At 46.6% G+C, this 27,581-nt stretch overlaps 1 protein-coding gene across 1 annotated transcript in view; it reads right to left on the bottom strand.

The window, feature by feature from the left end:
* Positions 1-7,636: 7,636 nt before the first annotated feature.
* The window catches only part of LOC129703400 (segment polarity protein dishevelled homolog DVL-3), a 74,467-nt gene continuing 54,522 nt past the window's right edge, over positions 7,637-27,581 (bottom strand). The window contains exons 6-15 of the mRNA XM_055645801.1: positions 26,904-26,997; positions 24,524-24,593; positions 20,247-20,386; positions 19,462-19,538; positions 17,612-17,679; positions 15,378-15,527; positions 13,737-13,868; positions 12,866-13,033; positions 10,924-11,142; positions 7,637-9,448 (exon numbers count right to left, since the gene is read on the bottom strand). Of these exons, the coding sequence (XP_055501776.1) occupies positions 8,997-9,448; positions 10,924-11,142; positions 12,866-13,033; positions 13,737-13,868; positions 15,378-15,527; positions 17,612-17,679; positions 19,462-19,538; positions 20,247-20,386; positions 24,524-24,593; positions 26,904-26,997 (1,570 nt within the window). The 3' untranslated portion in view covers positions 7,637-8,996. The remainder of the gene's footprint in view (positions 9,449-10,923; positions 11,143-12,865; positions 13,034-13,736; positions 13,869-15,377; positions 15,528-17,611; positions 17,680-19,461; positions 19,539-20,246; positions 20,387-24,523; positions 24,594-26,903; positions 26,998-27,581) is intronic.

The following is a 27,581-nucleotide window of genomic DNA, read 5'->3' on the forward strand; positions in this document are numbered from 1 at the left end:
TAGTCATGTGACCCCCCTCCCCTCCCCTCCATGGGACCTGTTGCTCTACTGTTGGGTCTGGTGGTGGAGTGGACTTGTTGAAAATCTGAAATACAAATTGTTATTTTTCATTTTTTAATTTCATCCCTGATCTTTTCTTCTCCACATTCCTTATTGCCCAACCCCCCCCCCCCCCCCCCCCCCCACCAAACCCCCCCCCCAATTTGTGAAGCCACAAATGGACACAAAGTGCTGGAGTAACTCCGCAGGTGAGGCAACATCCCCGGAGAACATGTTTCGGATCGGCAACCTTCTTCAGACTCAAACTGCTGGAAGAACTCAGTGAGTGGTGAGAGGAGAGAAAATCTCCCCCAAATTAATGGTTGGTGAGAGAGAGAGGGGGGGGGGGGAGTTGGGATAGAGGGGTGGACTTAGGGAGAGGGTCTTAAGAAGGGCCCAGCAGTTGTATCCTTTTTAATATTAACCAGCATCTGCAGTGGTTTGTTTCTATGTCTTGTTTCACCATTTCTGACCCCCTTAGCTCAATGCAACGCACTTCATGTAGAAACAAGGAACTGCAGATGCTGGTTTACAAAAAAAAAGACGTAAAGTGCTGGAATGACTGGGTCAGGCGGTACCTCTGGTGGATAGAAAGTGCTGAGGTAATTCAACAGGTCATGCAGCACCTCTGGAGAACATGAACAGGTGATGTTTCATGTTGGGAACCTTCTGCAAACTGATTAATAATTTCCCAACATCATTCAACCATTATCCCTCCTCATCAAGTGTTGCCACCCCCATTTTATTTTTGATGGGTGGCGCTCATTCAAGAAATCCGCCACATTGATCAAGTAGATTGTATATTTTCATGAAATCTCCATTGAGGTCATTCCTTGAAGGTAAATAACTCTTCCTCCAATAGAAACGGTGCTGGAGGAACAGTGAGCCAGGCAGCATCCGTAGAAGGAATAGATAGATGATATTTTAGATTGGGACCCTTCTGACACTAAAGTAGCGCCCTGACCTGCCAATTTTCCATCGTGATTCCAGCAACTAGTTTCTTGTGTCTCCACTCTTCCCTTCAATAGTGTCCCAGTTTTGTGTCAATGGTGCTAAACATCTACTGTACTCATTCATGGGAAATAAACGTCCAGATTTAATAGGCCATCTGTCAATTTCCCTCCACAGATGCTGCCTGACCCGCTGAGTTCATCCAACACATTCTGACGTTTTAATATAAAGAAGTGGACTTGAGTGATGAGACAGGGGGATGTATAGAAAAGCTGAACAATGGGCAAAGTAGAACAGGTATACGGGTGAAGGTCAGACACGACCAAGTGGGGAAGAGTGATGAGCTAAGGTACAGGTGGAGGAAAATAAAAACAAGGAATAACAGATACTGGTTTACATAAAGGGACACAAATTACTGGAGTAACACAATGGGTCAGGCAGCATCTCTGGATAACACGGATAGGTGACACCAATCGATGCTCTCCAGAGATGCTACCTGCCCCGCTGTGTTACTCCAGCACTTTGCGTCCCTCAGGGAATGGGTTATTGAAATAGAGTCGTAGAATGTGGGAACAGACCATTCAGCACAACTTGCCTATGCCAACCAACATGCCCTATCTACACTAGTCCCACCTGCCTATGTTTGACCCATATCGCTCTAAACCTATCTTGTCCATGTACCTGTTTATATGTTTCTTTAACGTTGTTTATAATACCTACCTCAACTGCCTCCTTCGGTAGCTCATTCCATATACCATCCACCCTTTTGTGTAAAAAAAGTTGCCCCTCAAGTTCCCATTAAATCTTTTCCCTCTCACCTTAAACCTATGATTTCTTGTTCTTGATTCCCCAATTCCTCTCATGATCTTATACACCTCTATAAGATCACCCCCCAACCACCTGCATTCCAAGGAATAGAGTCCTAGCCTGCTCAACCTCTTCTATAGCTCAGGCCTGAGTCCTGGCAATATCTTTGTAAATCTTCTCTGCATCCTTTCCAGCTTAACAACACGTCTCCTGTGACATGATGACCAAACCTGAACACAATACTCTAAATGTGACCTCAGCATTAGGAAAATTCAATTTTCATACCATTGTCACCCAAGCAGAATGTGAGGTATTGTTCTTTAGTTTGCACTTTGTCTCATTCTGGCAGTGGATAAAACCAAGGTTGGTGAGGGTATGGGAAGCAGAGTTGAATTGCCAGTAAACCAGATGCTCAAGATGATTACATCGACGACTGCTTTGGTGCCACCTCCTGCACCTGCACACAACTGACTGACTTCATCCACTTCACCACTAACTTCCATCCGGCACTCAAATACACCTGGACCATTTCCGACACTTCCCTACCATTCCTTGACCTCACTATCTCCATTGCAGGTGATAGACTTCTGACCGACATACACTATAAACCCACTGACTCCCATGGCTATCTGGACTACACTTCTTCCCACCCTGCTTCCTGTAAGGACTCCATCCCCTACTCCCAATTCCTCCGTCTACGCCGCATCTGCTCCACGGATGAGGCGTTCCACACCAGGACATCTGAAATGTCCTCATTATTCAGGGAACGGGGGTTCCCCTCCTCCACCATAAATGAGGGTCGCACAAGGGTCTCTTCCATACCCCGCAACACTGCTCTCTCTCCCCATCCCCCCACTCGCAACAAGGGCCGAGTCCCCCTAGTCCTCACCTTTCACCCCACCAGCCGTCACATACAAAAAGTAATCCTCCGTCAGTTTCGCCACCTCCAACGTGACCCCACCACTCGCCACATCTTCCCATCTCCCCCCATATCTGCCTTCCGCAAAGACCGCTCCCTCCATAACTCCCTTGTCAATTCTTCCCTTCCCTCTCGTACCACCCCCTCCCCGGGCACTTTCCCTTGCAACCGCAAGAGATGCAACACTTGTCCCTTTACCTCCCCCCTCGACTCCGTTCAAGGACCCAAGCAATCGTTCCAGGTGCGACAGAGGTTTACCTGCATCTCTTCCAACCTCATCTATTGCGTCCGCTGCTCTAGATGTCAGCAGATCTATATCGGTGAGACCAAGCAGAGGTTGGGCGATCGTTTCGCCGAACACCTCCGCTCGGTCCGCAATAACCAAGCTGACCTCCCGGTGGCTCAGCACTTCAACTCCCCCTCCCACTCCGTCTCCGACCTCTCTGTCCTGGGTCTCCTCCATGGCCACAGCGAGCAGCACCGGAAATTGGAAGAACAGCACCTCATATTCCGTTTGGGGAGTCTGCATCCTGGGGGCATGAACATCGAATTCTCCCAATTTTGTTAGTCCTTGCTGTCTCCTCCCCTTCCTCAGTCCCCCTGCTGTCTCCTCCCATCCCCCAGCCTTCTGGCTCCTCCTCCTTTTTCCTTTCTTGTCCCCGCCCACGCCCGCCCCCGATCAGTCTGAAGAAGGGTTTCGGCCCGAAACGTTGCCTATTTCCTTCGCTCCATAGATGCTGCTGCACCCGCTGAGTTTCTCCAGCTTTTTTGTGTACCTGCTCAAGATGACTGTTGTGGACATAGCTCAGGTGCTCTGCATAATGGTTGCCTCGTCTGCACCTGGTCTCACCAGTACAGAGGCCACATCACAAGCATCAAATGCAAAAGCTTAGGTTACAGGAGATGCTTGTGAATTTCTGCCCTACCTGGAAGGTTTAAGTTTATTATTGTCACATGTCACAGTCATACAGCATAGAAACAGACCCTTCAGCCCCACCTGCCCACACCGGCCAACATGCCCCATCTACCCTAGTCCCACGCCTGCATCTTGCGACAGTGAAAAGCTTTGTTTTGCCTCCTATCCGATCAGGTCAGATACTATACATATATGGAGGTGGCATAGTGGTGCAGCAGTAAAGTTACTGCCTTACAGCGCTAGAAACCTCGGGGATCCTGACTATGGATGCTGTCTGTCCAGAGTTTGTATTTTCTTCCCGTGACCCCATGGATTTTCTCTAGATGCTCTGGTTTCTTCCCACATTCCTAAGACGTGCAGGTTTGTAGGTTAATTGGCTTGTGTAAATTGTCCCAAGGGTGTAGGATCGAATTAGTGTACCAGTGTTCGCAGGTCCACACGGTTTCCACACTGTATCTCTAAACTAAACTAAACTAGCATCTGCATTTCCTCGTTTCTAGCTCTCATTGAAGATTAGGCAACCGGAACAGTTCAAGCAACAATTGACACCACTTCCCAGTGTCCTTTCGGGCACTGCATTCTTCATCTTGGTCATGTTTTCCTGCCCCACAACCCTCCGAGATCTCTGCACTCTCTGAACCCACCTCTTGCACCATAAACAGTTTCATCTTCAGCTGTCAAGGCCTTAAGTTCTGGAATTCTCCATCTAGACCTCTCCTTTTTTCCTGAACTGACTACGGTAAAAAGTGTTTACACCAAATATCTTCGTACATGTCCCAAGTGCCAAATTTCAATTGATTACGTTCCTGTGAAGTGTCCTGGACATTCAGCTCAACTTACAATTAAGAAATAATGATGTCAGGCTGTAATCGTAAAGATGAAAAATTGGAAACAAAAGCACAAAGTAATGGAGGAACTCACTGGATCAGGCAGCATCTGTGGAGGGAAATGAACATGCAATGTTTCAGATCGGGACCCTTTTTCAGACTGATTGGATTAGGAGGGAGATAGATGAAAAAGATCTTTCCCTTGCCTAAATTAGTCTAAAGCCGGGTCCTGACCCGGAACCATGCCTGTCCATTTCCCTCCACTGATGCTGCCTGACCCGCTGAGTTTTTCTAGCACTTTGTGTCTTCCTCAAGACTCCAGCATCTGCAGTTCTGCATCTAAAGATTAAGAAATGCATGTTGTTGTTCCTGGTACTGTAGTGTGCTAAGTAAGATAAGGAGTCTTTAGTTCCCAGATACACCTTGATAACAGGTCTGAGGTTTGCATTTGGTTTTGTTCATGGGTTGGAAATTGGACTTGTTCCCAAAGGGTGGCACGGTGGCACAGCGGTAGAGTTGCTGCCTTATAGCGCCAGTGACTACAGGTGCCGTCTGTACGGAGTTTACACATTCTCCCCATGACCACGTGGATTTTGTCTGGGGGCTCCGGTTTCCTCCCACACCAAAAATGGACAGGTTTGTAGGTTAATTGGTTGCGGTAAAAAATTGTAAATTGTCCCTAATGTGTGCTAGTGTGACGTGGATCACTGGTTGGAGCGTACTCGTTGGGCCGAAGGGCCTGTTTCTGCGCTGAACTAAACTAAATCTCGAACGTAAACTAGAGTGCTTACTGGGTTTCTCTTTGATTCTGGGATTGTAGCTTGTGTCGAGGCTTGGATCATCAAAGCTTCACGGGGCAGTCCCCACCATAAGTATAAACGAGATTCAGAGGAGAATAAATATCTAATGGAACTGAAGTTGATCTCTGGGAATACCAATCAAGTTTGGCCTGTAGCTGAGACCTCTCTATTTCATCAAAATGCTATCTAAGTCTGATGTAGAACATTGCCACGTTGTTAATCTCACTATAATGGTTCAGAAATACAACAGTTCTCTCCATTTTGACATCTGCACTGAAAACAAACAGCAATATTAATAAAGATAGACACAAAATGCTGGAGTAACTCAGCAGGACAGGCAGCATCACTGAAGAGAAAAAATGGGTAATGTTTTGTGTCAAGATCCTAACTCGGACAGAGACAGTCCAGAGACGCTGCCTGTCCCACTTAGTTACTCCCAACATATTATATCTATCTTCGAAGTAAACCAGCATCACCAGTTCTTACCTACAGCAATATTAATAAAATATGGATGGTAGTGGTTTCACTAAATAACTCCAATGGCATCACGGCCTGGTTGGGCAACTTGAACGCCCAGGTACCCAGAAGATTAGAGTGGTGGACATGGGTACTGAGTTCCCCATCATTGAAGGGATCTACAGGAGGCAATGCCTTATAAAGACAGCTAGCATCATCAAAGACCCAAATCAAATATCACATCACCTTGAGATTGAAGAAGGGTCCCAACCCAAAACATCACTTATCTGCATTATCCAGACTCCTCCGTCATCACTGGCATCATGTCTCACGTAAATCACCTGTGCTCAGAGATGTCAATGGGAACATGCTTTAAACTATAACATCTAGGGCCAAACGTAGGAGTATTTCTTTGCTGCACTGTAGAGAAAGTCCCGCACCAACACTGGTCAAAGTGTGCAGATGAAGGAGTCAACTCTCATGGAAGCAAAAGTGGAAATGGTTGAGAGCTTCAGGTTCCTTGGTGTTAATGTAATCAATGATCTGTCGTAGACCAACCACATTGAAGCTCAGCCAAGAAGGCACACCAATGCCTCTACTTCCTTGATGCCATCCAAGGACTCAAGCAGTCTTTCCAGGTGAGGCAGAGGTTCACCTGCACCTCCTCCAACCTCATCTATTGTATCCGCTGCTCTAGGTGCCAACTGCTCTGCATTGGTGACACCAAGGCCAGGCTTGGCGATCGCTTTGCCCAACACCTCCGCACAGTTCGCATTAACCAACGTGATCTCCCAATGGCTCAGCACTTCAACTCCCCCTCCCGTTCCGAATGCGATCTTTCTGTCCTGGGCCTCATCCATGGCCAGAGTGAGTCGCACTGCAAATTGGAGGAGCAGCACCTCATATTTTGCTTGGGTAGTTTACACCCCAGCGCTATGAACTTTGACTTCTCCAATTTCAGGTATTCCTTGCTTTCTCCCTCCTTCCCCTCCCCTTCCCAGCTCTCCCACTGCCCATTATCCCGCCTTTTCCTTTCTTCTAACCGCTCCCCCCCCCCACCCCCACATCTGTCTGAAGAAGGGTCTCGACACATCACCTATTCCTTCACTCCGTAGATGCTGTCTCACCCGCTGAGTTTTTCCAGCATTTGTGTCTACCTTCGAGGAAATTCAGCACGTCTCCATTGACTCTTACAAACCTCTACTGTTGCACCATAGAAAGCATACTATCGGGTTGCATCTTAGCTTGTTTTGGGAACTGCTCTGCCCAAGACAGCAAGAAATTATAGAGTTGTGGATGAAGCCCAGTCCATCACACAGACCAGACTCCCCACCATCGACTCCATTTGATTCATACTGATTCAGGAATTCAGTCAACATAGTCAAAGGCTTGTCCCTGTCCCTGTCCCGGTCATTCCTTCTTCTCCCTGCTCCCATCGGGCAGATGGTACAGAACCTGGAAAGTGCACACCACCAGACTCGGGAACAGCTTCTTCCCCTCATTTCAGGCTTCTGAACACCCCTTCCATAAGCTAGGGTACTGTCTGACTCATCTCAACCCCATTGCAGACATTTGACTTTGTCTCTGGAACTGATGCACTACAATGCTGAGAACTATATTCTGCACTCTGTATCTTCTCCTTTGCTCTACCTATTCTACTTGAGTTTGACTTGATTGTATTAAGGTGTAGTATTATTTGATTTGTTTGGATAACATGCGAAACAATGCTCCTCAGTTCACATGACAGTAATAAAGCTGAACCTAAGATTCGGCAACCAGAGCAGTTGAGGCAACAATTGTCACCTTTTCAGCAACCTTGCAGGAACTCATCCCTGTAACGTGGTCCAGCCCCAAGATCTCTGCGTTCCTTCAAGTTTGCTCTCTTCAAACACCACAGTGGCTGAGACCTCACTGAATGATCTATCAGTCGTGAAAATGGATAACAAATTGCACCTCACTTCCACCAGTGATGAAATTAGTTGATGTGAAGAAATCATCTAGAACCATTTTATTAAAGTATACAATGCAACTTTCAGCTACAAAACCGTCATCCAGGGTCACATGTCATCTCCAAGTTATATATTTCTCTTATTCAACTTCAGATTCAGTGAGTGAGCGGAGAGGTTGTGAGATATTAGTGCAGCTGCCCTTTGTTGCCTGATGGAGTCGAGGTTCTCCACACCGAGACTCCGTTGGGATGTTCCTGAGGGATCTGATCTTCGACGATCTTTCGACTTGCTGCTCTGACTGTAGTGAGGTTTCATTGATCGTTAGGTACCTTTTTTTTATTATTTCAGTTCTCGAAGGGCAAGGTATTGTGACAGATGCGGAGGGCGGGGAGAGGGAAGACGGGGATGGAGTGACAACGTCGTGCTTTGATCCGAGATGTTTTTACTTCATTTCCCACAAACTTAAAGCATGAAACGCTACTCATGAAAGGAAGAGTTACATGGAAAAAAAACACACATCAGAAGCTTTACAACATGATTGAATTGTTGGACAGTTATTTTTGTGTTTGTTCCTTCGTGAAATATAAGGCTTGCGGTGTTTCCTTGAAGAGTTTTAAGATGCAATTCATAATCGTACACTAATGACTGAGTTTTAACATAAGAACAATTAAGCAACTCTTCCATGCTTTTCCTTGCAGTCTGGGTCTGTCCTCTGTATCCTACTGTTCTGGTGACCAGACGATTTAAAAAGAAATGATGCCAAGCACAAGAGGGCCAACCCAATCCAGCTGGTTACTTCTCCCCTCAATGCACTAACAATATTACCAGTTGGAGGAGGACAAGAACCCCACTATCTGTCGCTGTGTGACAAGGAAAGAAACACATAAGAGCTTTAAGAAATTAGTTCAACAGAAAACAAGATTGGAAGTGATTAAAGTTTGACCGTTGATATTACAACAAGCTCTCCATAGAAGCAGAAAAAAGGTTGTTTTTTTTTGCTTTAAAAACAAAACCTTACAATGAGAAAGGTGTTAAAAGAGGCAGAGAGACAGGACACTGTCCAAGTACAAATGCAGTCCATTCTTGTGAGGGGGTGGGGAAAAACACAGATTGCAGGGGAGGATGGGGAGGGAAGCAAAATAGGGGGTGTTTACGTTGATAAATCTTGCGAGATTAGTGCTGAATAAATATAAAAAATCCTGTTCACACTCCAGAAACGTGCCACTCTGTCGCAAGCAGGTCCGCCGTTTTCTTTAGTCGCTCCGCTGTTCAGTTGCACGGGTGGCGGTGGAAGGGGTGCATTTTCTTTTACGGAGGGTGAAGGGGAATGAGTCACATAACATCCACAAAGAACTCACTGGGGTTTCCCATGGCCATTCTGAACGATTGTCTGCTGGCTGTGAGCTCTGGAGGCACCGCTGACAGATCGCGGAGCGGAGGTGCCCCAGGGGGTGGGGTGGCGGCGGACTGTGGGGGCATCATGACGAGGGGAGGGGCGTAGAGAGGAGGCAACCCAGGCGGGCCATAGGACTGGTGGGTGTGGTGGCTGCGGATGCTGGCTGCCAGTGAGTGGTGGCTCCGATGGCTCAGGTTACTGTGGTGACTGTGTTCGCTGGCGGGAGCTGAGCGCTCGCTTCCCGCCCGCTCCCGCCGCACACCACTCCGCGTGGTGTGGTCTGACTCACTACCACTGCCCCCAGATTTTGGATCGCCGGGTTTTGGCTCCTTCTCCTTCCCCCCTCGCCTCTCGCTCCCGCTCCGGTTCGATCCACTGCTTCGACTCCCTGTGGGCAGAGAAAGATAAAAGGCATTTTACAACAGGGACGGCACAGTGGTTCAGCTGGTAATGTGCAGGCTTGTAGGTTAATTGGCTTATGAAAATTGTCCCCGGTGTGTTGGATAGAACTAGTGTTGGTAGCATTTAGTTTAGTTTATTTATAGATACAATATGGAAACAGGCCCTTCGGCCTACCAAGTCCATACCAACCAGCAATCACTTAGTACACTAGTTCTATCCTGCACACTAGGAACAATTTACAGAGGCCAATTAACCTGCACATTAATTTAGAGGCCAATTAACCTACAGAGGCCAATTAACCTCCACCTGCACGTCTTTGGAATGTGGGTGTAAACTGGAGTACCCAGAGGAAACCCACACAGTTGCATGGAGAACGTACAAACTCCAGAGACAGCATCCGTAGTCAGGACCTCTACCTCTGCGCCATTGAGCTGCTGCCTCACAGCTTCGATCCTGACCTTGGGTGCTGTCCATGTGCTGAGTTAGCACATTCTCCCTGCAACCGTGTGGATTTCTTCCGGTTGCTCCAGTCTGTGGGTTTGTAGGTTAATTGGTCTCTATAAATTGCCCCTCGTATGTAGGAAGTGAATGAGAAAGTGGGATAACAGAGAGCTGGTGTGAACAGGTGTGGATTCGGTGGGCTGAATGAGTTTCCATGCTGTATTTCCAAACTAAAGTTGAGAGCAAATAAAGAAGAAAAAGAAACAAGGAGCAGCGACGTTGTGGGACGGAACCCTTCCCGAGGAAAGGAAGTGTCTGATGAAGGGTCCCGACCTAAAACGTGAAAGAAGCTTTTGTTATGTGCTAACCAGTCAGCGGAAAGACGACAATAGACAATAGGTGCAAGAGTAAGTCATTTGGTCCTTCGAGCCAGCATCGTCATTCAGTGTGATCATGGCTGATCATCCCCAATCAGTACCCCGTTCCTGCCTTCTCCCCATATCCCCTATATCTTAGCGCTATCTTTGAGAGCTCTATCTAGCGCTCACTTGAAAGTATCCAGAGATCCAGAGAAACGGCCGAGAATTCCACAAACTCACAACTCTCTGTGAGAAAAAGTGTTTCCTCATCACCGTTCCAAATGGCTTACCCCTTATTCTTAAACTGGTTCTGGACTCTCCCAACATCGGGAACATGTTTCCTGCCTCTAACGTGTCCAAATCCTTAATAATCTTATATGTTTCAATAAGATCCTCTCTCATTCTTCTATACTCCAGAGTGTACAAGCCGAGCTGCTCCATTCTCTCAGCATATGACAGTCCCGCCATCCCGGGAATTAATCCTGTAAACCTACGCATGATTACTTACAAATGAGCCGTGTACAGATAAAGAATAAAGGGAATAACGTTTAGTGGAAGATTTAGTCCAGGGTGCGGGGTGAGGGGGGTGGGGTGGAGGGTACGGGGTGGGGGGGTGGGAGGGTGCCACACCTCAGGCTGACGGTCCCCACAGTCCACTCACCTTCACTGGGCTGGCTGCCGGCGCTGCCTCCTCCGTAGGGGAAGCCGGCGACGTCGTGGTAGCCTGGCGGCTGGGGGTTGTACGGGTGCTGAGTCGGGTACTGGTAGGGGAAGGCAAGGGGCCAGGGCGCTGCTCCAGGGTGGGGCAAGGGGGCTAGCGTGTCTTGATCCGATGTGCCGCTCGATCCGTCATGGTCGTGTAAGGTTAGGCTGGCCATATCTGTGGGAGCAAGAGGCAGGGCGGCCGTTAACTCTTCAGTTTGATAACACTTTCCTGCACCTTCACGATTCTTGCTTACTTTCCTTACTTCTTTTATTTCTATCTTTTTTAAAGCTCAAAAAATGAAGTGGTACAACATAATGTAATAAGATATATGTGATGTATTAATGTAATTTACTGTACTGCTAATAAAAATAAAATTAAAAAAAAACCCCAAAAAACTTCAGTTTGTTATTGTCACGTGCACTGCGGTTTAGTTTAGATTAGACTTTAGAGATGCAGCGTAGAAACAGGCTCTTTATCCCACCGAGTCCACACTGATCAACGATCACCCTGTACACGAGCACTATCCTACACACAAGGGACAATTTACAATTTTACAAAAGCCAATTAACCTACAAGCTTGCATGTCTTTGGAGTGTGGGTGGAAACCGCACCACCCGGAAAAAAAACCCACGCGGTCACAGGGAGAATGTGCAAACTCCATACTGATAGCTCCCGTAGTCAGCATCAAACTAATTTAGATTATTATTGTCACGTGTACCGAGGTACACTGAAAAGCATTTATTTACCTTCTATCCAGTCAAAGAAGACTACATGATTACAATCAAGCTGCCCACAGTTTACAGATGAAGGATAAATTATCACGAGGCGGCACGGTGGCGCAGCAGTAGAGTTGCTGTCTTCCAGCACCAATGACCCGGGTTAAATCCTGACTACGGATGCTGTGTGTACGGAGTTTTCCCTGTGACCGCGTAGGTTTTCGCCAGGTGTTCCGGTTTTCTCCCACATCCCAAACACGTCCAGGCTTGGAGGTTAACAGGCTTCGGTAAAAAATTATTGCAAAATTGTCCCCAGTGTGTAGGATCATGTTAGTGGCACTGGTTGGTGCAGTCTCGGTGGGCCGAAGGGCGTGTTTCAGCACTGTATCTCCACACTAAACTGCGTGCAGTTCTGATCACCCCATTACAGGAAGGCTGTGGAGGCTTTAGAAAGAGTGCAGCGAGGGCTTACCAGAATGTTGCCTGGATTCGAGGTGTTAGTTACAGCGAGTGGTTGGACAGACTTGGATTGTTAGCGGAGGTTGAGGGGAGACCTAATTAAAGTATATAAAATTATGAGAGGCAGATAGGGTAGACCGTCAGAATCTTGTCCCCAAGGTGGAAATGGCCCAACATTAGATGGCATAGCTTTAACTGAGAGAGGCAAAGTTTAAAGGAGATGTGCGGGGCAACTGTATTTTATTCCCCACAGAGAGCTGTGGGTGCCTGGGATGTGCTGCCTGGGGTGGTGGTGGAGACAGATACAATAGTGGTGTTTAGTCGGCTTTTGGATAGGCATATTGATATGCAGGGAATGGAGGGATATGGATTATGTGCAGGCAGAGAAAAATTGGTCATCATGTTCGGCACAGACATTGTGGGCCGAAGGGCCTGTTTGTGCACTGTTCCGTGTTCTGTGTTATAAATCAAATAAAAGCCTTGTGGTGACAGATATGTTAGATCATTAAGTGTGGTTATCTCACAGTGACAAAGGTGTCAAGAGTTATGGGAGAAAGCAGGAGAATGGGATTGAGAGGGAATGATAGATCAGCCGTGATAGAATAGCAGAGTAGGCTCGATGGGCTGAATGGCCTAATTCTGCTCCTATGACTTATGATGGTACTGTTCTATTATTTATGTTCTATGCCCATCACACAGCTGGGACCGAGCGAGCGACTCACTGCCACAGAGGTCCCCGAAGATGTAGTAGCACTGCTCCGAGAAGGTGATCTTGTTCACAGTGTGTCGGATGTAGCCGGCTTTAAGGAGATTGCTGGCGTATTTTCGAGCTTCCCGCCGGTCCGGGAATCCTTCCACGTGATTGTAAAGCCAGTCGACGACATCGGAACCTGTGGAGAAGCAAGTGGATCACAGACGTTCAGACCATCGCTTGATGAAGACTGTGTGACAGAATCTATCCATTAATTTCACTTCCCTTTCCCCATCACTCTAGACTTTAGAGATACAACGCGGAAACAGGCCCACCGAGTCCACGCCGATCAGCGATCACCCCGTACACTAGCACTATCCCAAACACTAGAGACAATTTACAGAAGCCAATTAAACTACAAACCTGCACCTCTTTGGAGTGTGGGAGGAAACTAGAGCACCCAGAGAAAACTCACACAGACACAGGGGGAATGTGCAGACTCCGTACTGACAGCACCAAATGTCTGGATTGAATCTGGGTCCCTGAAGCTGCAAGGCAGCATCTCTACCGCTGCGCCACCGTGCCGCACAAAGCAATCAACCACCTACAATTCTGCCCCACTTCCAGATGTGCTGATGGCAGGGATACAAGGAAGCAAACAGTGGAACTGGTAGAGACCCACTAGGGTGGGCGAGAGAGGCGGTGAAAGGAATGCAGAAGTTACTTGGTTTGTAGGTCAATTGGCTTTGGTAAAAATTGTAAATCGTCACTAGTGTGTAGGATAGTGCTAGTGTACGGGGTGATCTCTGGTTCGATCGGACCCGGTGGGCAGAAGGGTCTGTTTCCGTGCAGCATCTCTTAAAAAATAAAATAAAATTGCTGGCTGGCAGGGTTGCACGTACCAATGAAAGCGTTTGGGATGGTGATTTTAAGCCACATTCGGTCGCGTACTTCCAGGCCGGACTCCGGGGAAGCCATGGCTTTAACGATGGTGACGATGTCACTGTGGATTGATAAATGAAAATCGTCGAACCCTGGCGAAGGAAAAAGAAAGCTAATCAATTCATCTTTTAAATGGTCAGCAGCAGGGAGAACAGCCATCCATCAGGGGCCATTATGGGCTCCACCCTTCCTGAGGCTATGCAGACTAACTGCTTAGACCATCTTGCATTGTGCCAGCTGTAGCTCCAAGATATGAATTACTCAGTATTACAGCATGGAAACAGGCCTTTCTGCCCAACTTGTCCATGCCCCATCTACACTAGTCTGGCATGCCTGCATTTGGCGCATATCCCTCTAATCATTTCAATGTACCTGTCCCTGACTCTTTTAAATGTTATATTACCTGCCTTAACTACTTCCTCTGACAGCATATACCCACCACCCTCTGTATGAAAAACTTGTCACTCAGGTTCCTATTAAATCTTTCCCCTTTTACCTTAAACCTATGTCCTCTGGTTTATGATTCCCCCGTTCTGGGTAAAAGATGGTGAAACTACCCAATCTATTCCCCTCATGAATTTTTTACTCCTCTATAAGATCATCCCTCAGTTTCCTGTGCTACAAGGAATAAAGTTCTAGCGAGCCCAACCTCTCTCCATGGCTCAGATCCCAAATTCCTAGCAACATTTAGTTTACTTTATTAATGTCACATGTACCGAGGTATAGTGAAAAGCTTTCTTGTTGCCCACCAACCATGATACATGATTACAATCAAGCTGTACAGATACAGGATAAAGGGAATATAATTTAGAGTAAGATAAAAATCCACTGATTCGTGATTCCCCCACTCTGAGTAAAAGACTTGGATTCACCCGATCTATTAACTGAATGGGTAGATATTACAAAATAGAATCTTGGTTAACCTCTAACTAACCCCCCCCCCCCCCCCCCCCCCCCCCCCCCCCCCATTCTTTCCCTTATTCCCTCCTCCCCCCCCCCCCCTTCTTCCCCTAAGCTCCATCTGGACTCCACCCATTACATCCCCCTCCCCCTTACCCCCTCCCCCCTTCTGTTTTGTCTCTCACTTTTTCTCCAACCTGTCTCACACCTCTCATTCTTATCTCTGGCTTTTGCTCCAACCATCTGTCTATCAAAACCCCACCTCGCCTGTGTCCACTTACGACCTGGCTGAAGAAGGGTTCCGACCCAAAACATCACCTATTGCTTTTCTCCAGAGATGCTGCCTGACCTGTTGAGTTACTCCAGCATTTTGTGTCCATCCACCTTAAACCTGCCAGTCTTTGTCCTGCCTCTCATCTCTTCCAGCTTTCTTCTCTGAAGATAGATCCTGACCCGAAACATCACCTATCCACGTTCTCCAGAGATGCTGCTTGACCCGCAGAGATACTACAGCTCTTTATGTCCTTTTGAATCTTTCATATACCTCTGGTGTGAAATGCAGCCCAATCTTCTGGGCAAACAAGGGTACACACACACACACACACAAAAGAATAAAGAGGTGAGAGAGAGCGGTGGAGTGACAGGAAGGCCATGCTGTGTTAGGTCAGCCATAGTAGATGTTGGGTACAGGTGGAACTTACGTTCGGTTTCTGGGATGGAGCTGGTGATGGAGGAGCTGGTGGAAGTAATGGTGCTCATGGAGGGGCTCATACCATAAGGCTGATAGGCTCCCGTCATGGCCGCCGTGTGGGAAACCCAGGCTGCCGGGTCGATGGGCCGGATGGGCTCGCCTGAGGGAAACAAGGAGACACGAGTTCAACCCCTGGGTCCTTCACTACAACTGGGTTTTTAAACAGTTCGGAGTTAATTTTTAACTTGTGTTTTTGTTGTGTGTACGTCCTTGCAGATGTGGGTGAAACACAAAGTGTTAGAGGAACTCAGTGGGACAGGCAGGATCTGTGGATGGAATGGACGGACGACGTTTCGGGTCGGGATCTTTCTTCACACTCACTTTGAAAATGGATCCTGACCCGAAACGTCACCTATCCATTCCCTCCTCAGATTCTGCCTGACTGACTGCGTTACTCCAGCACTTTGTGCTTTACTCAAGATTCCAGCATTTGCAGTCATTCCATGAATATGTGGGTGCATTTGTGTGTGTGCCTGTGTGTAAATATTTGTTTGTATGACTGTGTATATTTGTATGTATGCTGTGTGTGTGTGTGTGTGTGTGTGTGTGTGTGTGTGTGTGTGTGTGTGTGTGTGTGTGTGTGTGTGTGTGTACCTATGCATATATTTGCATATATGCTTGTGTAATTGTGTGTATGCCAGTGTGTGTATTTATATTTGTATGTGCACTTGTGTGTCTACACATGTGTGTGTGTATTTTTGTACATGGTGTCATACAGCAATGAACAGGCCCTTCGGCCTAACTCATTGATGCCTGTGCATGTGTGTGCCTGGACTTGTGTGCATGCATGGATATGCGCGTGTACGTGATACATTACCCTCATCCAAACTTTAACATTAAATTCTACTTATAAACCAGATTCACCTGAAGGTTGATGTTACAACGTATAATTCTGCTATTAACAAGAATGAACAGACTGTGCAGGAAAGATCCTCACGAGAATGAAGATGGTAGACAGCTAAAATAACCAAGAGAACGAGGGACAAAAATCGACAAAAACTTTGTGGGATCATACAGGCTGGAATCCTAGTGGGCAGAAGAGACATACAGGGCTTTAACTTGATTATTTCTCTCTCTACGGATGCAACCTGACCTGCTGAGGATTCCAACATTTTTGGTTTTTATTTTAGATTTGCATTCGATAACTAGTTTTATGCTTTCCCATTGCTAACGGGACATTTCAAAAAGATACCAGACCATCTCTTGTGACTTTGCAAACAGCAAGTCAAGAGAACGGAGCAGGGAATAAAAAGTCCAAGCACCAAGTGGTCTCTACATTCTAGCAGATTGCAGCTTCCTTTATGAATTTCTGCATCCACAATCAAGGAAACCTTGTGTCACCTTCCTGCTGCACCTCCACCCGATGGATGGAGAGTATAAATACAGAATAGTAGACTCAAGAGGTATGTAGCATGGAAACAGGTCCTTTGGCCCAACTCATCTGTGCTGATCAAGATGTCCCTTCTAAGCTAGTCTTATTTGCCTGCGTTTGGACCATATCCCTCTAAACCTTAACTGTCCATGTACCTGTCCAACAAAACTTAAATGTTTTTATAGTATCTGCCTCAACCACCTTCTCTGGCAGCTCAATATACCCACCACTAAGTTTACATAACCAATTTAGTTTAGTTTAGAGATAGAGCCCTTTGGCCCACCGAGTCCACACTGACCTCGATCACCTGTTCACACACTAGTTCGAGTAGATGGAGTCAATGGAAGGAAGGTTGGTTTGAGTGATGGTTTGGCCCGAGTCCACAATTCTCTGTAATTTCTTGCCGTCTTGGATGGAGCTGTTCCCAAACCATGGAGAATGTGCAAACTCCACACAGACAGCACCCGAGGTCAGGATCAAACCCGGCACTGTGAGCCCACACTGACCATCGATCACCCGTTCACACACCAGTTCTATGTTATCCCACTTTCTCATCCACTACCTACACACTAAGGGCAATTTACAGAGGGTCAATTAGCCTACAAATCCACAAGAGTTTGGGATGTGGGAGGAATCCAGAGCACTCAGCAGAAAGGAAAACTTATGAGCTTTGTTTCCTTTTATGTTATTTTTCTCCTTCAATAGGGAGGTTACTGCGAGAATGCATTTCGTTGTCTCTGTACTGTACACTGACAATGACAATTAATTGAATCATTTCATTTCATTTTTTTTTTTTTACTGCAACGACTTACTTCTGGGGAGGGTGAAGCAGGCACGAGGGGTTGGGTCCCAACATTTGGCAACGGTCAGCATGATGGGCCTGAAGAAAGAACAGAAGGGGACTAAGATCAGCAACACTCCAAGCGCATGGAATGAAAACATTATTCGAGACTCCAGCAGCAACACTGATAAATAATGCAAAATTATCTCAACATCTGCCTCTTTTCTTTTCCTTTGACAAAGGGATTTTATTCAATGCAGTTACAGAGTACTGGAAAGAACAAAACTGCCCAGCAGTTTGCAAACGACAATCAGTCCCTGGAGAGCGAGCATGGACGCAAGCCTGGACGAGGGACAGGCAGTCGACTTGGGCACAACCCTTGCCTGCCCGCTGCCTGCACCTGTGAATGGTCACCCTTGGCCAGGCCCAGGAATAAACCCACAGGGTAATCTCCCTCTCTGCCCCCCCCCCCCCCCCTCCCACCACCACTGACCGCCCGCATCTGCCCCTTCTTGCACTGCCTCTCTGAAAGTTGATTGTAGGTCTGCATTAAAAAAAACAAATGAACAACATTAATGTTACAGAGCAGTTCTTGGCTTACGCCCAGCAAATCACTCGCTGTTTCCTGAATGACTGCACCAAGAATTGGAAGAATGTCCTTTTTATAGCACCCTTTAGAACTGTCAAACATCTCAAAGTGTTTTACAACCCATTGAGTACCCTGAGAAAACTTTACGAAGATGTTGCCAGGACTCCAGGCCCTGAGCTATGGGGAGAGGTTGAGTAGGCTAGGACTTTATTCCTTGGAGCATAGGAGGCAGGGGCGGGGGGTGATCTTATAGAGGTGTATAAAATCATATTGAAAAATGAGTAGCGTATTACCCAGAGTAGCGAAATCACGAACCAGAGGACATAGGTTTAAGGTGAGAGGGGAAAGAGTTGATAGGAACCCAAGGGGAAACATTTTCACTCACAGGGTAGTGGAATGAGTTTCTAGGGGAGGCAGTTCAGACAGACACTATAACATAATTTAAAAGACAAGCTGACAGATACTTGGATCTTGGAAAGATTTAGAGGGATATTGGCCAAATGCAGGCATTTGGGACTTGTTAAGATGAGGCATGAATGGTTGTCATGGGCGTTGGGCCAAAGGGCCCGTTTCCATTCTATAAGATGGAATGTTATGTTGTAACATTGAACTGGGTCAGCCAATTTGAGAACAGAAAGCTCCCTAAATCAGGAATGGTCAGACAATACTTTGTTCAATGTTGACTGTAGAGTAAGTATTAGCTAGTAGAAATATGGAACTGCAGATGCTGATTAATACACAAAAGGACACAAAGTGCTGGGGTAAGTCGGGGTCAGGCAGCATCGCAGGAGAATGTGGATATGTGAGGTTTTGAGTCTGAACCCTTCATAATGATTGTAGTGGAGGGGAGAAAGCTGGAAGAGAGGTGGGGGCTGGACAAAGCCTAGCGAGTGATGGGTGGATACAAGTGGGGAAGTGATTTGCAGACGGTGAAGTAAGTGACAAGAGAAGTGAAAAGGAGTCTGAAGAAGTGTCCCGACCCGAAACGTCACACGTCCCTTTTCTCCGGAGATGCTGCCTGACCCGCTGAGTTACTCGAGCACTTTCTGTCCTTTTGAATAAATATAAAGCTCAAAGGTTAAATCAAGGAGAATGTTCATGTGCTTCTGTGTATTACATGATCCTTTAGTTTAGTTTGCTGTCATCACAACATTCAGGCTCCCCACATCAGCCTGGATTATGCAGGACTCAAACCTCTGACCTCCCCACTTAGGGGCAAATGTGCCGCCCACTGTATGTGTCAGAAAACATGGCTGGGTCTGCGGAAGCACCTTGAGGGGCATCACTCTTACCCAGGCTTGTGCACAATTTCCCTCAGGACCCGGACTGCGTCATCATTGCTCATGTTCTCAAAGTTTATGTCGTTAACCTGGGGATACAGGAAAAGACCACAATTATTCATCATTAGAGAGAATAGGCACAAGCCGTAATTTTATCAAAGCCATTCCTACGTATCCCCGCCAAATCCTGTCTGGTTTTGTGTAGAAAGGAACTGCAGATGCTGGTATATACCGAAGAAAGACACCAAATGCTGGCGTAACTCAGCAGGTCAGGCAGCATCTGTGGGGGGGGAAAAGGATGGACAACGTTTCGGGTCGGGACCCTTCTTCAGCAACTTTTAGTTTAGTATAGAGATACAGCAGTGGGCAGCATGGTGGCACAGCGGTAGAGTTGCGTCCTTACAGCACCAGACACACAGATTCAAATCCAGACTACGGGTGTTGCATGTACATAGTTTGCACGTTCTCCCTGTGACCATGTGGGTTTGCTCCGGTTTTCTTTCCACACTCCAAGGACAAATTGCAGGTTAATTGGCTTAGGTAAAAATTGCAAAATTGTCCCTAGTGTGTCAGATGGTGTTAGTATGCAGGCTGATCGTTGGTCAGCATGGACTTGGTGGGCCGAAGGGCCTGTTTCCCGGCTGTATCTCTAAAGTCTAATGCAGGGAAAAAGGCTGTGGCTATGACTGGTATAACATCACATTGAGGGTACATGGGCAGTACGGTGGTGCAGCCGGTAGAGCCGCTGCCTCACAGACCCAGGTTCGGCTGCGAGGGAGTGTGCCGCACGGACTCACCTGGAGCAACATGTCCCCGGGTTCGATTCTGCCGTCTGCAGCCACAGCCCCTCCCTTCATGATTGACCCGATGTAGATCCCTCCGTCACCCCTCTCGTTGCTCTGCCCCACGATACTGATTCCAAGGAAGTTGTATTTCTCTGAAAGGATAAAGATAAAACATCAAATTACAGCCCAGACAAAATCGCTGCTTCTCCACATGCCCTGACCATCAGATGCCCATAGACTGTCCAATATCAATCACCTTTTGAAAATCCAAAGATCTAATATATCACCTTTACTTCCCTACCTCCTTAGAAGGTTTAGGAAGCTCGGCCTGTCCTCAACAATTCTCATCAAATTCTACAGATGCCGTAGAAGAATTTTATGGGGATGTATCACAGCATGGTTTGGGAACAACTCCATCCAAGACCGCAATACATTGCAGAGAATTGTAGACGCATCCCAGACCATCACACAAACCAACCTTCCTTTCATTGTCTCAATATACTCCTCATGCTACCTCGGCAAAGCCACCAGCATAATCAAGGAGCAGTCTCACCCCGACCACTCCCTCGTCTTCCCTCTCCCAACAGGTAATAGGTTCAGAAGTGTGAAAAGGCACACCTCCAGATTCAGGGACAGTTTCTTCCCAGCTGTTAACAGGCAACTGAACCATCCCACCAACAACTAGAGAACTGGAGAGCAGTCCTGAACTACTATCTACCTCATTGGAGACCCTTGGACTATGTTTGATCGGACTTTACTAGAATTTATCTTGTACTAAAGATTATTCCCTTTATCACGTATCTGTACACTGTGAACAGCTCGATTGTAATCATGTATTGTAATCATTCTGACTGGTTGACATGCAACAATAGCTTTTCACTGTACCTCAGTACACATGATGATAAACTAAACCCAATTTTAGTTTAGAGATACAGCAACGAAACAGGCCATTCAGTCCACTGAGTCTATGCTACACTAGTTCTATGTCCCACAGACTAGGGACAATTTACCGAGACCAATTAACTTACTAACCTGCATATCTTTGGGATGTGGGAAGAAGCTGGAACACCCGAAGAAAATCCACACAGTCACAGGGAGAACGTACATATTCCCCACAGACAGCACCCAAGGTCAGGATTGAACCCAGGTCTCTGGTGCTGTGAGGCAGCAACACTACCACTGCGCCGCCCTAATCAGGAAGGTTTCGTTTTAGATTTATTATTGTCATATTACAATGTACACTGTACAATGAGTACAGTGAAAAGCTTAGTTTTGCATGCTCTCATAACAGATCAGATTGTCAAAGTTTGTCTCTAATAAGCAGACAGCAACAAAATTGTTAAAGGTAAACAAGGCCAATCTTTAATCGATTCGTCAGACAGGAGTGGCGAGATCTACAAAGAGCACACACGTTGCTCAGTGCTTCTCGGGCTCCACTCACAGAACAAAGGAAAGTTAGCACAATTATACATTTTTCTTATCAGTAAAACACTCCTACCAAGTCTGAATATGGCATGACTGAAAGATTCTGTAGCCTTTCAGAATATAGGAAAAGCTGGGTCCAAATTAAGCTCATCCAATAACAAGTTATTACATCTCTGGAGCGTCAGCTATTTTTTCTATCTTGGCTTCTTTATGGCCTTGAAAGAAGCACATGTTATTACGCAGGTTTCCATCTTAATGTCTTTATTAAAAAGACAACCTGTCCTCCATATTGTGTTCCATACAATTTGCAAAGTCATTCAGACTTGGCATCGAGCCATTCTTTTGTTCTACTAGACCATGCTTTTGTAGAAGAATTACTCCATTTTGTAAACTATATTAGACGTGACTATTAGCTCTTTCAAGATGATATAATAATACTTTACCTAAAAACTATCAAGTCAAACTTGAGTACAATAGGTAGAGCAAAGGGGAAGATACAAAGTACAGAATATAGTTCTCAGCATTGTAATGCACCACTTCCACAGACAAAGTCCAATGTCCGCAATAGGGTAGAGATTAATTGGACCGTACCCTCATTTATGGAAGGACTATTCAGAAGCCTGATAACAGAAGGGATGAAGCTGTTCCTGAGTCTGATAGTGCACGCTTTCAAGCTTCTGTACCTTCTGCCCAATGGGAGTGGGGAGAAGGAGGAATAAACCTTTCCATTTCTCTTTGAGGTAGTCAAGGAAGAATCTCCTTTCTGAACCCAAGATGAACATTATTTAATTTTTACAAAAAATACTTTCTAAGTATTTTTCCATTACAGGCCGACTAAGGATACCATGATCCTTTCCAACACCATTACTAAACGAAGTAGGCTTTAATTCCATATTTCATCATCTGTTAAAACATCACAAGTTATCAACTTTATCACACTATTCTATTTTCTAATTATTTTTTCATTCCAACATAGTGGGATGTCTCAGACCAGAGGGGACAGTCAGAATAAAAGGGAATGGGTAGGAATTTATTTGGTCAGAGGGTGGGTGAATCTGTGGAATTTATTGCCATTGGTGGCTGTGGAGGCCAAGTCAATGGATATTTTTAGGGCAGAGATTGACAGAATCTTGATTAGCATGGGTGCCAGGGGTTAAGGGGAGGTCATAAGAAATAGGAGTGGAATTAGGCCATTCGGCCCATCAAGTCTACCACGCCATTCAATCATGGCTGATCTATCTCTGTCTCCTAAATCCATTCTCTTGCCGTCTCCCCATAACCTCTGACACACACATACTAATCAAGAACCTGTCTATCTAGGAGGAGGAGGAGGCAGGAGAATGGGGTCGAGAGGGAAAGATAGGTCAGCGATGATTGAATGGCAAGTAGAATTGATGGTCCGTAATGCCTATTTCTGCTCCTATACCTTTACCTTACGAACATAAAAAGATCCAAGTTGTTCCCTGTGTTTTTTAATGTGCATGAATGTAATTCACCTGGACCAGGGGTCTAAACACTTTGAATACTTCATCAATGATCGCATCCCTGCTATCAACCCTATTTGATGGCCCTTTACAAATCTCTTCTAATTTCCCATCACCATGTTAATAGTGAGGCCAAGAAAATATTTGATATTGATGTCAGGTTACAGGAGAGAAAAAAATGTACCAGGGCAGCACAGTGGCGCATCAGGTAGAACTGCTGCCTCAGTGTGTCAGAGACCCGGGTTTGTTCCTGAATACGGGCGCTGTTTGTCTGGGGTTTGCATGTTCTCCATATCACCGTGTGGGTTTCCTTTGGGTGCTCCGGTTTCCTCCCACATCCCAAAGACGTGCGTGTTTGTAGGTTAATTGGCCCTCTGTAAAATTGCCTATTGTGTAGGGAGTTGATGTGAAAGTTGGATAACATAGAAGACGTGTAAATGGCCCGTTTCCACACTGTATCTCTAAACTAAACTCCCCTCACCTGTATCCACGTATCACTTGCCAGACTTTGTCCTGCCCATCCTCTATTCCAGCTTTCTCCACCACCCCACCCCACACCCACCACAATCAGTCTGAAGAAGGGTTCCGACCCAAAACATCACCTATCCATTGTCTTCAGAGATGCTGCCTGATCCACTGAGTTACTCTAACACTATGTGCCCTTTTGCTTATTGTATTCTCCATCAGGTGTGATGTTTGGGTCCCTCACCAGGTATTTGTTGATAAACACCACCAGGCATCCATCAGAAGTTTAGTTAAGTTTACTTTAGAGGTACAGCGTGGAAACAGGCCCTTCTGCCCACCGAGTCCCTGCCGACCCACGATCCCTGTGCACGAACACCATCCTATACACTAGGGATAATTTACAATTCTTACCAAAGCCAAGTAATCTACACACAGACCAATGATCACCCGTTCACACTAGCTCTATCATACACACTAGAGTCAATTTACAGAAGCCAATTAACCTACAAAGCCTGCACATCTTTGGCACATGGGAGGAAATTGGAGCACTCAGAGAAAACCAACACGGTCACAGGGAGAACGTGCAAACTCTGTACAGACAGCGTCCGTGATCGGGATCAAACCCCAGGGTCTCTGGAGGTGTAGGGCAGTGATTCTACTGCATCGACTCCGTTCTCCCACTAAGATCAGCGCACTTACTGGGGCACATGTTGTCGACCTCCCCTTGGTGAGCCCTGTCAACTGACCTCAGTCAGGTGAACGACAACAAACAGAGACAGCAGCAGCACCGCAGCTTGGCGCCAACCCGGAGCATGCGCCCCTTTTAGGGTGGGCACCTACGGATGTCGAACCGGATGGCATCACCCTGCTGCAGACCTCTGCTGCCTCAAACACAAGAGGAAGGAACGCACTTACCCATGTTTAAAGTGACGGTGATGATGTTGAGGGACATGGTGGAGTCTGTGATACTGCTGAACGAGGAGGACTGAAAGAGAACAGAAGAGAGCAATATATCAACATCGCTGAGACCAGTCGCAGCTCCTTCACAATGTTTCCAAACCATCACGGTGTACAAACGCAGAACATAAAACAGTACAGAGCAGGAACGGGCCCTTCAGCCCACAATGTTTGTGCCGAACATGATGCCAAGTTAAACCAATCTTCTCTTCCTGCACGTGATCCATATCCGTCCATGCCCTGCCTATCTAAAAGCTTCTAAAGCTATGGGCTTTCCTTTGCAAATGTAACTCAGTTACTCCAGCGATTTGTGTCTACCTTTGGTTTAAATCAGCATCTGCAGCTCCTTCCTACACAGAATAACTATCTCTCGCCTCGTTTGAAGCATCCTTATAATCTAACCAATTATATGCGCTTTTGGTCACATAAAACACTACAGCACAGGAACAGGCCCTTCGGCCCACAAAGTCTGTGCCGAACCTGATGTCAAGTTAAACTGATCTCTTCTGCCTGCACGTGATCCATATCCATCCAATCCCCGCATATACATGTGTTCTATCAAAAAACCTCCAACCCTGGCAATGCGTTCCAGGCACCCACTGTAAAAAAATATGCTGCACATCTTCATTAAACTTTCCCCCTCTCACCTTATAGCTATGCCCTCTAGTGTTGGACATTTCCACCTTGGGGATAAAAGGTTCTTACTGTCTACCCTATCTGTGCCTTTCATAATTTGATATCTATCAAGACTTCCCTCACCCTCAAGTTCCAGAGAAAATGGGACTGAAGGAGAATTAGAAGATGCCCCTTCTGGAGTTGTACATCATCATCTCCTGCCCGTTGTTGCACGCAACTACTCCCACTCCCTAGCCTGCTTCTCAATGGATACCAAGAGCTTTCAAGGCATCTTCATGCTGCCTGGGCCAAGCAAGGATTAGTAGATGCCTGAAGCTTAGTTGCCCAATAAACCTGTCCCAATCCTCAACACACTCAGTAAAGATGTTTGAATTGGTATCAAATTTGAACCAGAACTGTATCTTGTAACATTTGATGGGGCAGTGCAGAGGGAACTTCACTCTGTATCTGACTGATGCTGTTCCTGACTTGAGGGTGTGTTAATGGGACATGCAAGATGCAAAGGGACTTGAGAGTGTCAAGTCAATTCAAGTTTATTCGTCACATACGCATATGAGATGTGCAGTGAAATGAAAAGTGGCAATGCTTGCTGACTGTGCAAAAAAAACCCCTACAAAACAGAATGGAACAGAATCCTGTTCAAGAAGGAACTGCAGATGCTGGAAAATCGAAGGTACTGGACAAAAGTGCTGGGGAAACTCAGCGGGTGAGACAGCATCGATGGAGCAAAGGAAATAGGCAACCTTTCGGGCCGAAACCCTTCTTCAGACTGATGAGGGAACAGAATCCTGCTCGTGCAGGAATCCCCAAAAGGTTAATTTGCAGGTTGAATTGGTAGTAAGGAAGGCAAATGTAATGTTAGCATTCATTTCCAAAGCACCAGAATATAAAATCACGGATGTAATGCTGACGTTTTAAAAGGCAATGGAGAGACCACATTTTGAGTATGGTGAGCAGTTTTGGGTCCCATATCTGAGGAAGGATGTGCTGGTGTTACAGAGGGTCCAGAGGAGGTTTACGAGAATGATCGCAGGAATGATTGGGTTAACATATGATGAGCGTTTGATGGCACTGGGCCAGTACTCGCTGGAGTTTAAAAGGATGAGGAGCGACCTCATTGAACCTTACTGAATAGTGAAGGGCCTGGTTAGAGTGGGTGTTTCCACTAGTCAGAGAGTCTAGGATCAGAGGGCACAGACTCAGAATAAAAGGACCTACCTTTAGAAAGGAGATGAAGAGGAATTTCTTTAGCCAGAGGGTGGCGAATCTGTGGAATTCGTTGTCACAGATGGGTGTGGAGGCCATCATTGGGTATTTTTAAGGCGGAGATTGACAGATTCCTGATTAGTAAGGATGTCAGGGGTTCTGGGCAGAAGGCAGGAGAATGCTGTTGAGAGGGAAAGATATATCATGATTGATTGGTGGAGTAGACTCGATGGGCTGAATGTCCTAATTCTGCTCCTATAACTTATGAACTGGTGTACAGGGGGCTATACTATCTCGAACCCATGCTGTTCATGTCTGGAGAGTGTACGACAAGACAGTGTAGAGGCAACTATGTGCAACTGTGTTCTCCCTGCCCCGGAGTGGTCCACTCTCAGTACCCAGTGGCAGCAACACCGGGTGCCTTCACCCCGAGTGATGTGCGGCTTAGATTCACTGGTGCAATAGGGGCTGGGACAGAGGTGAGGAGGGCACCTACCCGTTCGATGCGAGGGATCCGAGGTTTCCTCCGCCTCCGCTTGTGCCGCCTCATGAGTTTGGACGAGTTGCTCTGTTCTGTGGAGCTGCTGAACCTGGAGCGAGAGAGAGCGAGTCACAACAAGGTCACGGCACCTCACAGACAGCGCGTCAAAACAGGCCCTTCGGCCCAACTACATCCAAGACAGCAAGAAATTGCAGAGAATTGTGGATGCAGCCCAGACCATCACACAAACCAACCTCCCATTTACATCCATCTACACTTCACGCTGCCTCTGCAAGGCCACCAGCATAATCAAGGACCAATCTCAACCCAGCCACTCCCTCTTCTCCCCTCTCCCATCAGGCAAGAGGAATAGAATTGTGAACGTGCACACCTCCAGATTCAGGGGCAGTTTCTTCCCAGCAGTTAGCAGGCAACTGAACCATCCTATCAACTAGAGAGTGGTTCTGACCTTCCATCTACCTCATGGGAGGCCCTCTGTACATAATAAACACAGCCCTTCATCCAACCCGAGCCCTTCTTCACACCATGCCTGAGATATTCTGTCCAGTTGGACATACAACTCTAGGAAGAACAACATGCTCAACTCATCCTGACATTCAAAGTCCACAGACAAACCTAGGGCATCACAGTGGCGCAGCGGAAGAGTTGCTGTCTCACAGCGCCAGAGACCCG

This window comes from Leucoraja erinacea, chromosome 14 (genome assembly GCF_028641065.1).
Source record: "Leucoraja erinacea ecotype New England chromosome 14, Leri_hhj_1, whole genome shotgun sequence".
NCBI classification, from domain to species: Eukaryota; Metazoa; Chordata; class Chondrichthyes; order Rajiformes; family Rajidae; genus Leucoraja; species Leucoraja erinaceus.